The sequence below is a fragment of the Stigmatopora nigra genome, chromosome 3 (assembly GCF_051989575.1).
Source record: "Stigmatopora nigra isolate UIUO_SnigA chromosome 3, RoL_Snig_1.1, whole genome shotgun sequence".
Lineage (NCBI taxonomy): Eukaryota > Metazoa > Chordata > Actinopteri > Syngnathiformes > Syngnathidae > Stigmatopora > Stigmatopora nigra.
In genome coordinates this window covers 8,913,741-8,928,763 of record NC_135510.1, presented here as the reverse complement: position 1 = coordinate 8,928,763, position 15,023 = coordinate 8,913,741, and the positions used below count along the sequence as shown (strand labels likewise).

The 15,023-nt window shown below is 38.2% G+C and overlaps 1 protein-coding gene across 6 annotated transcripts in view; it reads right to left on the bottom strand.

Annotated features, from left to right (window-relative positions):
• Positions 1-10,537, bottom strand: part of tead1b (TEA domain family member 1b) — a 38,395-nt gene extending 27,858 nt beyond the window's left edge. For 5 of the 6 annotated variants that reach the window (XM_077713776.1, XM_077713778.1, XM_077713779.1 and 2 more), the window contains exons 1-3: positions 10,264-10,537; positions 9,702-9,827; positions 291-543 (exon numbers count right to left, since the gene is read on the bottom strand). In XM_077713776.1, coding sequence (XP_077569902.1) covers positions 291-447 — 157 coding nt within the window. In that variant the 5' untranslated portion in view covers positions 448-543; positions 9,702-9,827; positions 10,264-10,537. Of the gene's footprint in view, positions 1-290; positions 544-9,701; positions 10,162-10,263 lie in introns of those variants that run through there. The other variant, XM_077713777.1, reaches the window with a different exon arrangement.
• Between the last annotated feature and the right edge of the window lie 4,486 nt (positions 10,538-15,023).

Here is a 15,023-nt window from a genome sequence, read left to right as displayed (position 1 = left end):
TAATTGCTGACGTAAGACAGGCACATAATGAAAAACCTTGGTGCCATTTTGCACGTATTGTTTGATATCATATATCTGAAAAAGGTATCAACTTTTAAGCAATGTGAGTGGTGTCTGTAATATAAATTAAACGTGGTGTTTAAACAAATTCAAAAGTTAGCCTATTGGCTGGAATTGATGGGGAAAAATGTCATTCCATTTGATCCATTGGAATAAAAAAAGCACTAGAAATGAGTTAATAATGCAACAATGACATTGGTTTCTTTGTAGTTGAAGAGATTTGGACTCACCATACATCTTGCCCTCGTCTGACAGGATAATCTTGCGACGTCCACAAGGAGGGTAGATGGCCAAGGCCTCCTGGAAGCTCTGTTCGATGTCAGGACTCCACACGCCTTCAGCGTCATTGTCCACGGGTTTGTCCACAGAATCACTCATCCGCTCCATGTCTTCGGCAGGGCTCTCGCTGCCGCTCCAATTGCTGGGATCAATTTTGGCGGTTTGCTACTCCAAGCTAAAGCCTGGACTGGACTAGGGTGAGACCTGGAAAAAGTGTACAGCAGTGCTTTGCCTTAGTACAACGGAATGACAGGGCAGTGTGAGCGCAAACTTTTACGATATTCTTTATTGGCAGTAAGAGAGTTAATTTACGCACTGAATTTGTCGTGTGATAAGATACTGAAGCTTTTGCACTCTCTGACACACAACCAACATTCTAGCCACATAAACAACATAATAAAAGCAGTTTATTGACATGCCTTTTCTTCCTGATTTTCCAGCTCGCATTCATCACTACGCCAACAATGTAGTCTTTGATGATGACAGACAAACATTCAAGAAATTGCCATTATTCTACACTAACGACAAAGAAGTCTGTCAAATGTTGATCAAAACATAGAATACAGATACCGGTGAAACGGTATCAGTTCAAGGTTGTAAAATAAATATATTGATTTTACACAAGATTCTAAACAACTGCATGGAAAGTTTAAACAGTGAGTCAACATCCCTGTTCTTTTATGTCTGACACTGTTCTTAACTAAAGTTTATTCACATGGCACAAACTGTGAGAGGGAAAAATAGCATTTTTTTTCTCCTAGCATTACAGCTCATGAGGGGGGGGGGGTGTCAACTCTTTGGGGGAAGGAGGGCAACTCCCCGTGGGCCGAAAGTGCTTTTACTGAATTCCGTTTTAGTGTGCAAACTGCTGACATTGCAAAGCTACCACACAATTGATTGGCGCGGGTACAAAAGGGGGCGGGGGGGGGGGGGGGGGCATATTATAACCGCAAAACTTCTAGGTGTATTCCCCTGATATTGTGTAACTTGGTGCAAAACTACTGAATATAAAAGAAAAAAGGAAAGACATTATGTTAGGTGCTATTTAAAAGGGGGGGGGGGTCAAGAAATCTAAGCAAGAAACAAAAATTCAATAAATGATCTTTTAACATTAGAAGCATGCTGTCATTCTGCTTGACTCCCCCACCCGCCCCCCACACTGATTGCACTTGGACTGCGTAGGTCTAACATTCTTCACTAGTCAATTTCGTCTCTGCACAGTTTCTATAGAATAGTGCGGTACAACGACAGTATAACATGGCTCACCTGAAAAGGAGCTATTGATTTGGACAAGGAGAAACAGGTCTTTAATGTAATCGTTGAGACGTTCTTAATGATGGTGTGTCTGATAATGGCACCAACTTAGACCTATCCAGACTCAGTGGCTTCTTTCATTCGTCATTCACAGTTACTTTGGGTTTCAGAGTTCAGGATTTTTTAGCTGATCCTTTCAAAAATGTCACAAATAGATTTTTTTGTTGAGGGAGAGAAACGAGACTATAGCATGGCATTACATATGGCTAAGAGTTAAATGATAGCCCATTTTGAAAATTACAACGGAAGGGGATTTTGAATCATCATGATGTTAACTACAGCATTTTTTTCAACAGTAGAGTAAGCCTCACAATGTGAAGTTTGTCAATGATCCATATTGTGTATATACTACAGTGTATAGTGTTAGGCCAAGTCAGAGTAGTTGAATCATTACAAAGAGGACATTAAGTAGGTCTGTATTATTGATTTTCTGTAGGTAATAAAGAGAAAAAAATAGGGTCACAGTACTGACCCTTAAGGGGCTGCATGAGGTGACAAAAATAATTTCACACAGGCTATTTCCAGTGGGGGCGATCCGGCGAATAAGTGGTTAGCGCGTTGGCCTCACAGTTCTGGGGTTCTGGGTTCAAATCATTTTCCATTCCGCTTCTCCTCACAAGGGTCGCGGCGGTGTTGGCGCTTATCCCAACCAACTATGTGCCGTAGGCAGGGGAAAATCCAGAATTTGGTGCCAGCTAATCAACAATTCACGCTCACAATTACACTTAGGAACAATTTAATTTCAATTAATTTTCAACAAGCCTATCATGCCTAACATGTCAATTCCAACAGGAATTTTGGAAGTTTGGGACCCATTAAGTATTGAACTCTCGATCTCAGAACTGTGAGGTGGATGTGCTAACCACTAGTGATAAACAACAAACAACAAAACAAACATATTGAATATAAAAATAATTGAGATTTACAACACCAAATAACTAGCCTCCTTAACCAGTAAAGTGAAGTTAAAAACTACCAGGAACTGCAACCACTAAATAGTACTGCTTGTTTTTATGAATTTTCTACTATTCTACTAATGGTATTACAATTCTAATAGATTTTACTTCCAGAGTGACAAAATGAATGGCTCAATAGAAGACGAGTCTAGCCTTAATAAAGTAGTTTTACAGCGTTCCTAACTAGGATGCTTCCACGATTAACTATTTGGGAGTCGTCAATGAAGGGGTCTCCTAGTAGTGCAGAATCTGAGGCCTAATTGTGTTTTTCACAGGGAGGTATGAATGTCAGCCATAGAAACACTTGGAGCCTTCAGATAATTGCATATTTTCCTCCTTTCAGAGCGCACACCATAGAAATGGTCTCGCTTGTTAGGTATGGGGGGGAACGAGATGGGCAGCAATGCAATAAGTGACAGTGGTAGCAAAGCAGAGGAGTAGCTGTGACACGACATTATGGGGAATTATACTTACAGTGAGATTACATAAACCACTCACTGAGCTGGAATCTAGCTCCTTAAATTAAGAGAACCCATTTCAGCCATCAGACTGAGCAAGGTAATGAAATAGCAGATGAGAGGTCTCAAATGTAATTTTCCATGTGGAGTTCTTTTGTGCTGTTATCTCAGAAGGTGCAATAATGATTCCATGAATGACTTTTGTGGGCTCCATAATAGCCCGCAGTAGTTAAGGCTGCAATGCGTAAAACCATAATTATGGTGCGATTTAAAAACTTAACATTTTCCGGATGTTGTAAAGACGTAATTACTAGAGCAATGTCAAAAATATTTCATTTCGCGTAATGTGCAAACAACTAGGTGCATTCATAATCATAGATACAGCTTCTATTATAAGGCAAATAAAAAAAAAGTAATGGGGAAAATTGCGTTACGACTTTCAAAGGGCATCTTTGAGGACCTTGAAATGTATTTACAAGGGTGAATGAATGCAAAAATAAATTCAGTCAAATACTTCTGGAATTATTGTACTGTCCAATTCAATTTATTTACACGTCCTTCTCACACAAGTCAAAGTTAAGTATGAATTTAATTTAAATCAAGGTGGTGCTGTGACCCCAGGCTTTCAGATTGAAAACATTTTTTTCTGAGCCATAACAACAAACTGTAGCACTGGATTCCTGAGAGCTCAGTGGGAAAAAAATGTAATTGAACATTCAGTTTCAAAAGGCAAAATAAGTTTGAAATTTTATGCTGCAGATCAGATCACAAGTTATTGATGGGTGGTAAAAAGTTCATGAACGCAACAAACAAAAATGAAAATTTAGGCTGGCGGACAAACGAGGTTTCCAGACCTTCTTAAGCTGTCGCTCTTGGCAGTGGATTTGTGTTCATTTCATGCCTCCCTGAACTGGTAGGCTTCGATGCTGTGAATCTGTCTCATGTCATCCCACTCAAACCTGGGCCCGGACCCCACCACACAACAACGCTCAGGCCACTGAGGGATCAATCTTTGTTTGCCAGGGAATAGGATTGATTTACGGTTTCTATCAAAGCAGCCCTCTCTCACTCAACCCTTCTCAGAATGAGCGGCGTAGCAACAGCACGGCCTGGACGACCACCGACATTTTTGCAGTCCCCAAAAAAGCGACATTGTTAACCTCTCGTCCGCCAAAACAGAGGCTACCAATTGACTGAATTACAAACCTCAGAAAAAAAAACAGTCTTCCATTTGTACTACCAAAATACAGGACCATACAGAAAATGGCACCTTTCAAATGTAACAGCTTGGATATTTGTCCATCAAAAGAAATATGTAGTGCATTCCAGACGGTAAGCATGCGGTAGCGTGCAGCACTGTCTCAACACATAAAGCTCAGGAAATTAAAGCTGTAAATAAAGCTCTGTCAGATAAAGGATCTTGTGACAGTCATGAGTGGGGAGCCACAGGCTCATTCAGGACGCGTGCGGACAGGCATGAAAAAACAAATCACCGTGATGATAGTGAGGGCGACCATTTGCATTTTCTTGTCTATAACCATTATCCGACCTATACATGTTTCTCTTTATATATTACCCCCCATTGCCAGGTAACACACTTTATGCATCGTCTTTTTCTGGTCCTTAAAAGAAGTACATTTAGAAAAAAAAGAGTGGTGGCGTCAATAATTACAATCTCACATCCAGTCTCTAAAACCGTTTTTGGGCCGACATTAACACATTAGTTGCGTAGCTATTTTGAGTGAGATGTTTGACAGCAATTTGTGCTGAGAATTCTCTGAAGTCAGATATTATCGACATGGCTCCACCAGTTTGACACTATAGTGGTACCTCTACTTAGGAAAGTTTCTACATATGAAATGCACAAGTTACAAAATGCCTCAAGTAGAAAATTTTGTCTCTGGATTCAAAAAAGAATTCAACTTATGAAGCACAAAAACTCAAAGATCCAACCCCAAACGTAAATACACTTGTAGAATGCTGTGTTTTATTTTGAAATTAGCTGTGGTAGAGTTGCTCTCCAATTGGCTATTTCCCAACACCCCGCTGAGTACCATTTAGCACTGCCCAGGAGGGAGCTGTGTCTCCATGATTCTTTTCGTGTGCCTTGGACCCTTGTTGGTCTCGTCACAGAGTTCCAACACACGTAAAGGACAGAGCAACTGTTGTGTGGTAAGTTTTTCAAGTGTGCTCAATGCAATTATCCCTGGTTATTCATCATGGACCTCGATAAAGTGATTCGAGGGACGACCAACAAGAAGCAGGCTCTTATCATTGGAAGTAAAAAAAAGAGATGATTAAAAAAATATGAAAGTGGTATGCAGTTGAGTGATATTGCGAAGGATTTTTTAATCATTTCAATGGTTTAATCTTTTTTTTTTTAAACACAAATTTCCTACAAAATTTGTATATGTTTTTAGGGTTTAGAGGGTAGTATTTCGGACCTTAGAAAAGATTAGTCTATTTAAATGGAAAATGTGACTTTACTTACAAAAAATTCAAGTTATGGAACCAATTCTGGAACTATTTAATTTTGCAAATAGAGTTAACACTGCTTTTGGAAAGTAAAATGTGATCTGATTTGCATTACTAAAATAAAATGAGATGTAGGTGAATCAGAGGTGGCTCAGTAACGAAGCACAAGTGTTCCTGGGCACAATGACAGGCTGAACTCTGTGCACACATGCCATTGATTGGCTAACACGAAGCCCACAGCCATTATAAGTCAGCAATTATTATTATTCGGCCCTGATCGTAAGAATCAAAAATCATGCTCCAGGAATGGACACCATCTAGTAAGAGATCTGATGCCTCAACCTCAAATCTATACCGAACACAAGAGTGCTAGAACGACATGTTTTAGATCAGTTTAGCTCGATTTTCACCGATAAACTAAATGTCGAGTATGTAAATAGTGTGACACCATAGCATGCTCTAATCAGAGATAAACATCCTTGATTTATCTTTCAGATCAATCAACTAAAAGTTTTAACAAAGAATTGACACAGAGGGTGTAATCTCAATTCTCTGTCTCTGTTCCTCGACACATTCAAAGTGTTTTGATTTTATAATTTTATATCAGTCAGTGGTTCCAAACAACCTAAACCAAATGCCATGTAGGAGAATTTTTGACTCCAAGTGCTAAGGTTAAGACAGAAATGTTAGGAGTTATACTCCTAAAGCTTTGATCAATATTTTACACAACTGCAAAAGTATTAACTTGATTTGATTACTAACCATCTGCTTCAATCCAGAAAATTATAGTTAGATAAAAATTGTATTGCGCCTAAATAAATATCGGAAAACTGAGGAGCGGAGTAAAAATAAATCCAAATTGTCTGTCAAAATACACCTATAAGAAATCATTTTTATTCTTATAATTTATTCACAAATTGGCTTTAAAAATGCCACCATGGCGAGCGCAAGTAGAGTTTTAACTCATCAAATTAAAAAATCTCTGACCACTATCAGCACACGCAACAAGTGTTTCAAACGGAGTTCCTCACATTGACCCAAATGAAATTCTAAACAAATGTACCATGTATTAAACACAAAAAAAGTATTTCCAATTTCCTTCAGAGTCCTTGTGATAATACGGCTTCTACTAAGAAGGTGTCTATGTAAGAAGCCATTTAACCAGCTACGATTGGATATGTAGAATGTTTAGATAGATGGCAGAATTTTAATTGAAGTGGTGATTGCAACCAACGATGGTCACTACGATTGGCTGCATAGGGAGAGGAAGTCGTTGAAGCCCAGATTTCCTTTGACTCATACCGTTTGAAGAATGTGAGAATACTATAATAACTACAGTTCCTCTCTTATCACCACTGACTTTCAAGTTCAAATAAAAATAGAACAAAATAACACTTTTCGGGTAAAAGATTTCTAGAATGAGTTTCAGATGTAAGAAGGGAAGATTAAATCACAGTTTCATATGGTAATGATTTAAGGAGTGGAAGACTGAAGCCTGACAAAATACAACAAGCCTGCCTTTCATGAACTTGAATGACTATTAAGAAAAAGAAAAAAAAAACAACTGTGATACATTAACAAAGAAGGTCTGACAGGACCAAAGTGCTTCCGGTAGCTAGTAGACCATTTATGGCTGCCGTTTGAAGCAGATTTTCTTAGATGACGTCAGTGGCTTTGAGCCAGCTTTTCCTTTTTGGTGGCACTTTGGGCTGGCCTCAGCAGGCTCTGCTCAAACTGCTGAGCAGCACACACACACGCTCACACACACACACACACACACACACACACACACACACCACACACACATACACACACACAAACACTCTAAAATTCCCTTTCTAGACCAGGGTTTACCTCAGGGCACAAACAGTCTGGAAGCCTGCGGTGGTGTCCTCTTTTTTTTTTTTTTTAATTGCCTTAACCATCCAAAGCAGATATACAGCTTTATCCTAGTAGCGTATTGGATTTTGAATGATAAACAATGACTTACTGTTTGTTCAGATCCTCTATCAGTTGTGGGCACATGGCTACAAGCAACATCAGTGGGTTTCACAATTGACTACAGTGCAGTAAAAATGTTACTTTTAATAATGATTTGGATTTTTTTAATGTCTTGTGATCTGGTGAATGCAAGAAAAAATGGGCAAACGTTTGACCTGACAACAAAATGGAGCAAACTTTAAAATGTATATTCAATTAAAAAAAATCAGTTTTGAGTTTTACAAATATATATTGAAAGAAATATCCATGAGGGTGACAACTACTTTTTAAAATGAAAATACAATGAGATTTTTCAAAGACTTGTCCCATAATGCATAAACTGAAATTTATTTTGCAGTTATTATTTAAGTGAAGAGATATTTTACTTAATTAAGTCACACTGACACTCCTATGACACATGAATTAATTTCTCTTCCAACAAAAAAGTCACATAACTTTAAAACTAAATGTGTTACATTAACAAATTAACAGTAATGAAAGTACAAACGTATTTTGTACCCTTGAAGGACCCCCCAAACCCCCATCATAAATCTGAAATGTGTCAGATATGTGTTATCCTTATACAAACATGAAATGTGTGACGATAGGTCGCCTGATTGCATAAACTGAAAACAAAGCATCCATTTCTTCAAGATTAATAATGTCAAATGTTTGGGGTTATGTGGAGTTCAACTGGAAATAATAAACCTTTTGTGCCAATTTGTTGTGTGTTTTATGTATTGTTGATCCTCTGAGAGCTTTGAATCAGCCAGTGTTCTGAGTTGAAACAACGTGAAAATGCCATCAATTAAATTTGCATTAAAACACAGACCTTCGAGTAGATTTCACTTACTTCAATTGCTTTGGCAAGACCCGTGGCAACAATCTTTCTAATGAGTTTATTTCACTTTCACACGGTTGAGATTCAATTCGGAGAATTTTGAGGAAACATACTTGGGCTGACTCAAAGTTGCCGAGTTGAAAGTTGACCTTGTGACCTTAAACTGCTGTTTTAATTCAAGCTAAGCCAAATCTGTCAAATCTTGCAATAGCACGCATTTAGCAGAAAATGTGTTACAAACAAAAAGATATTCAAATAAATATTGTTTTCAATAATAAGCCATTATTGGACAATTTTTGAACTCTTACAGGTTGCTCATTGGTTCCTATTGAGAGTGCTAGACGTCTCATCCAATTGACTAAGAAAAAACGTTTATTCGCCCCCTTTTTTAAAAAGATCAAAAATAGTCTAACTTCTTAGGCGTCAATAATAATAACCAAAAACTGTCATTTCATTTACCTCATATGATACCTCATTGATAACGTGATAATTTATAAGTTCTTAATTTTCACCTACTAGTCCACAGTATTGACAAAATGTCCTAAAAAAAACTATGACATTTAAATAAAAGTGACAACTTCAGAGTCTTATTGTGGTGTTTGTTCATTGAATATTTAGTTTTTCATATTTTACTTGGTTATACTTTTATTTATTCATGAAAAACAGGTATATAAATTATATTATAAAACATCTGCCCTAAAATATGATATGCTCATGAAGCCTGAGTTTTTTTCCCCTTAAATTAACCAAAAAAAGGTAACTATAAAGGGTTAAAAGTCATTCGGGGCGCGTTTCTTTGCTTTTCCTCAACACAGTGTTTTCCTGAACATTTCCTTTAGTTTGGGAAATGCCTGCTCAGTTGAAAATTAACTCTCCAAAGGGAGGACTACCCCCGATCAAATCGCTTTTCTTTATTCATTCCAGACGCTTTGATCAAGTTATTAACAATAGCGATAAAATATATATTTCAACAAACAACTGACGTAAATTTCCTGCGAGTTAGTTCCAAACATAGCGGAGTAATCTACTTTTCGAACGAGTGACACGTCAATTTAAGCTAATATTCCTCCGACACAGTACCAACAACTAAACCTATAGCCGGGAGCATATTTCCGTTGAAGTAGGCTTAGTATGTTTAAAATATGTTTTTAATGCAACAAAGCATCGCCGAACTACATTAAATTCGTCATTTCTTAGCAATGTTAGTATCACGAGCCAGCGTTAAAAAAGAAGAAAAAAAGTAGTGAGTTGTAATGGTGGACTTTTGACTCATCTTTTTCGCCATGGTTCCCTCACTTGTTTTGCAAGGATCGGGGGGAAAAAAGAAATAATACTCACACAAAACTTGGAATTTGAAAAAGCTACGTCCAAGGTGACGAAGCAACAAGTCTCCCCGGCGTTCTCCGTCGAGGTGGTCCGAAAAGAAAGCCTCCGGTGAAATCCCCCGTGTGCGGAGCGAGCCAACTAGAGAGAGGAAAAAGAGCAGCGCTTACAATCGTCATCTTGTCCTCCCCCCTCAAAAAAAAGCTCTTTTTCGGGCTCAGTTTCTTTCTTAGTTAATGCTTCAATCCCTCGTGGGTGTTTACGGGCTTCTGACACGGAGCACACGGCATGCGGCGCTTTTAAAAGGGGCGTAGGAGCAGCCTTCTTGTCCAAAAAATGTGAAAAATGTCAAAGATTTTCCGGCGCTCCGGCGAGCGAACGTTCAAAGTGCCTGTCGGCCATCTAACCTTCCAACAGCCCTCGTTTAAACACACACCGTGGGAGAAGAAAAAAACAACCATAAACAGGCCAGCGTTTTGATAAACTAGCCCGTTTTTTGTGGGAAGGCATCAACTAACAGCCAGCAAACACAAGTCCACAGCCACTTTGAATGCCTGCGACTAGCAATGGAACTTACCTCGTTACTGATACCTCACATTTCAAAAAATGTCCATTTTGAGATCGTGTGTTGTTATTGGGTATTTACAATTAGGGTGTCAAGTTATTCTGGGTTGTTGTTGTTGTTTTTTCTTTTTCTTTTTCTTTTTTTAGGAAGGTGAAATCCCTTCGCTCACTGACAGAGATGCGAAGAATGCTCGGAATGAGAAGAGGAATGAAATGAACGCAGGGAGCGAGTTTGCGTCGGGGGGCGGAGCGAGAGGTGGCGTCATCCCGGAGACCAGCAGCCTCCCTCGGCCGTGTGGGGACAGATAGAGCCGGGGAGGAAGGAGGAAGGGAGAGGGGTGCCGAGACTTGACATCCCGAGAGCTGTGGCCTTCAGGGACGCGGAGAAAGTTGGACTTCCCAACGTCATCGCTAGCGTCACACTTACCTTCGCTTCCACGTCTCATCTCACTCATTTTCTCCCCCACTTTATCCTCACTATCCTCGCAGGGGGTGCTGGAGCCCATCCCACCTTCGCCTCCACATTGCAGTCACAAATCAGGCCAATGTGCATTTACTGCTTAAGTAAAAATATGTTACATTGGTGCAAAGGTGGCTTGTTTTTAGGCCAGTTTGGGGTGCTTTGTACGAATACGACTTTAGTTTTTGCTACGTTGGTATTAAAAATGTCATTTTTTGCCCTGCAAAATGATCCCGAAGTGGAAGTTCTCGCTTACCTGTTGTTCTTGGTGTGTACGCTACATGAAATGGATACTCCTATGTTATATGTAGACTGATCAGAATGAATTTTGGCAGGTAAATTCTAGGAATGGGCACGCATCAATCCTTGGAGCCCTGAAATGGAGTACTTGGAGAAAACCCACACAAGCCTGGGATGATCATGCAAACAACATGCAACTGTGTAATATATGTATGGAATTTTAACCAAACCGAAAAGATCATTTTCAATTTCTTCATCTCTTCTCTTTATTTTGCTGCTTCTTCAACAATCACACCATGTTTTTGTGCTTCAATAAAAAAAATCATACAAAGCCATAAATTCTAGCTCTAAAAAAAACCTGTTCATTTTCTGCACAAAATAAAAGCCTATAACATAGTATTTGTCATCCAATATAAACAATTCCATCAGAAATGACTACTTTGGTGTTGAAATGAACACAAAGCATTTCAGTAGATTCACTCTTTAAATAGACCATGCTGACAAATACACAATCGCAATCCTCCCTGAGCAAGTCATCCATTAGAAAAGAGAGTGTTCAGACACAGGTCTCTCAAAAGAAAACCATCAAGGAAGATAAAGGATTGACGCTCTGAAGTCATCCATCGACACCTTTTAACACCTGTCTGTACATGTTCAAACCAAAAGAGAGAAAGTAGGGTGTAGAAATACTCTTCATTCTTCTCAAGACAGTTTTGTTCCATTTTTTTTCCTGCCATCACACTTTTAACTCCATTATTTGTCCAAACACACCCCTAAAAGCAGCCCTCTATAAGGAATTGACCTGAATAGGTCAATGACAAAAGTATAATAGTATAATTGAGATAGTAGTAGAGTACAGAGCAGTACATATCATAATACAAAGACGCCATAGCATAATCTTCACTGGATATGCTTTTTTAAGCACAGCCCAGGAACCCATTCATAACAAAAGATAAGTTTGTCAGTGCTGTGATTTGAACTTTGAAATGGCGACCATGTTACAATACAATTAAGATAATTGGCTTGATTTTACCCCCCAGATATACTCGGCTACTGCAAGCGTCTGCTCTGGCCCAGTCTGGTCGGCAACCTTCTCTAATCAGATCGCCGTCTGAGGCCAAGCGCTGGTCCTCTGCTCTTTGACTGCTCCGCTGGCCTCACTCATTTGATTTATTCACACATAATAGGAGGAATATATCAAAACAAGGTTGGCGCAATGATTCACAAAGTTAATGAGAACAAGGTTAATGCCGGCATGTTGTATCAAAATGGAAATAATTTATCTAGAGTATAAAGAAGGAATGAAATGAACTTGTAGAGATGTTTTTTCTACATTATTTTCGTGTTTAGCAACGTCAATGGCAGCCCATGAGTTCAAATGAGAGTCAATTCCAGAGTCATTTAGAGCACTCATTGGCTATTAAAGACTGCGGATACCATGCCAACATGCAAACCACTTAAGACGCAAAAAAAACCATGAAAAATAACATTTTAAAATGACAATAATACAATTTTAAATAATCAAATCAAATAATAATTGTAACCTAATATGTCCCGAATCGAATGGGCAATTCTATGGTATCGCCATGGCGATCCCTGAGGTGATAAGATGAAATTGAAACATTCTGGCCTACATGACTTAAAATGGGATGTTCATGCATGTGGATTATTGGGGTTGTTTTGGGGGCTTAAGTTTTTATACTATTTCAATGAAGTAAAAACAAGATAACACCTTACTCAATCAAGGGTTAAGGGGAAAGTCCCCCTTGAAATATAAAGTGATGGCCAGCCATTTGGTGCTCGCACCGTTTCAAACAATTTGCGCACTTGCAGGTTAATCTCTTTATCTGCGCGGCAGCAACGTTGCCTGTGCAACAGAAGATACTGCCAGAAGGACACAGACATTAAAGGCAGATGATTGCATAACCCATGTTTAAAATGTGATTACGACCAGATGTGTACGCAGATTTTTTGCAGGGGCCAGGGATTTTGTGATATCACACGGGCACATGTTTTGAGAACAACCGGCTTTACAACAAATCGGGAGCAAGAGAAATTCTGCCATCTGGCAATCAAATGGCTCAACAAATATCTAAAAAGTGGTCGATGCTTGTCGACCCACTTATTTCTAGGATTACTTTGTTTCGAACTTTTCAACATTTGAGATAAGACATCGTCATATTAGCAGTTACAGCAGATAAACAGCAGTGTAATTCCACTTGATAGCCGGAAATTATTTTGTCAAGGTATTTGGATGTAAATTCTGATTTTGAGTGACTTTTTCGGAGTAACTGAAAATAACATATCATTTTTTGGACATTGCATATGGTGGATGGGAACAATAAGTCATTGAAAAGCATTGTCCCTTTTTCTGGCTTGAACTTTAGAGGTTGTAAACAAAAATATTTGGGTTCAATTTTCACTGCCATGTTTAACTAAAGAATCAGCTGCTAGCTAAGAAAGACAATTCTCTTTAAATGTATTTTTTTTCCATTTGATATTAAGAAATAGCCCAAATTCTGATTTTTTTCTCCTTAAAACTCACTCAGTCACTCATAATTTTACTTATTTATGTTTTAAATATACTTTATATTGTTAGTTATTGTGATTACCTATTGATTTATTTGTCTATTTCTTGTTGCTTGCACATTCCGTGATGGAAGCTGTAAATCTCATTATATGACAATAAATACAGTCAAATATTTATTCTATTATGTATTTATTATTTGTTTGTTTGTTGTTGTGTTTTGCCCAATTTGTGGCAAAGCTTAAAATGTCATTATACTTGTATAATGACAATAAAAGCATTCAATTCACTTCACTTCAACTCAACTCAACTCTCCTCCATTCAATGTTCACTTTGAAAAAAAAAGATCATTACATATTCCGTTCCATGCAGGCAGGCAAGCTCATCTTTGCCAGGGTTTTTCGCAATATTTGAAAAATGAAGAGTCCCTATCAAGCCAGTGTGTTCATTCTATTCATCTATTCAGCATCCAAATGCATTGCAAATATTTGCATGACGTGTTTGGCATAGGGACAGTTTTGAAGATGCTGATTGAAAACTGTCCAAGGATCTTCAGCAACATTCTTGCCAGGTTGTTCTGTTAAAGGAATGCACAAATACAAAGTGTAGCTTTTTTTTTTTACATAGTAACAAATAGGGAAAGTTTGATTTGGTTTGAAAAAATAAAATAAAAAAACACCATCTTTTGCCCAAGTATACTCTCAAGCGTTGTCCTGGCTGTGACAGTATGGATTGTTCCAGGAGTACATTTTTTTTTGTGGAAAACAGGTATAACTGCCAACCAGATTTGAAATCCTTCCTGTCCTTTGAACGCTTTTCGCTTATAAAGAGAATATTTTTTTTCCTCTCTCCATAGAGAACACGCAAATAGACCGAAAAACAAATTATTTCAACCGCCCTTTGTGAATTGTCTTCCCCTCTGGACACTAAAAAGATGATTTGTGTCAAAGTGCTGACATTATTTTTTTAGATTAATCTTCTCCCGGCAGTATTTTTTTTTCCCATCCGTTTTTACAGCGTTTGTAATTTTAGTCCAATTTCAGGCTGATTGCCCTCTTTTTTCAAATGCTAATCGTCACGGCGTAAATTGTTTTCTTGTTTAACATTCAAGAAAGGCATTACATTTATAGCAATTACGCAACTGCAAATATGTCACTCATCTTCTCTCTAAGCTCTCAAGTGAACTCCTGAAGTTTTGATTTCCTGAACTTTTAAATAAAAAATAATGTCATCAATCTCTGTAAAACTTTAGCCGTTTAAAAAAAAATATTCCAAAAGTGGAGCATGAATTAGAGTGAGTTGAAATCGATCTTGATATAGATCAGGGGTGGGCAAACCTTTCAGCCCGGGGGCCACATTGACTTGAAAAAATTTGACAGATGGGCCGGGTCAGCACAAGATACGATACATATAAAAAAGTGCATCCGTTAACAGTACATATGAAACATAAACAGAAGAAAAGGACTAAAGTATTAACATACTCATCACTCCTCGTTAAAGTAAAAAGAATAAAGTAAAGTAAAAAGGAATGTATTAAGAAATATTT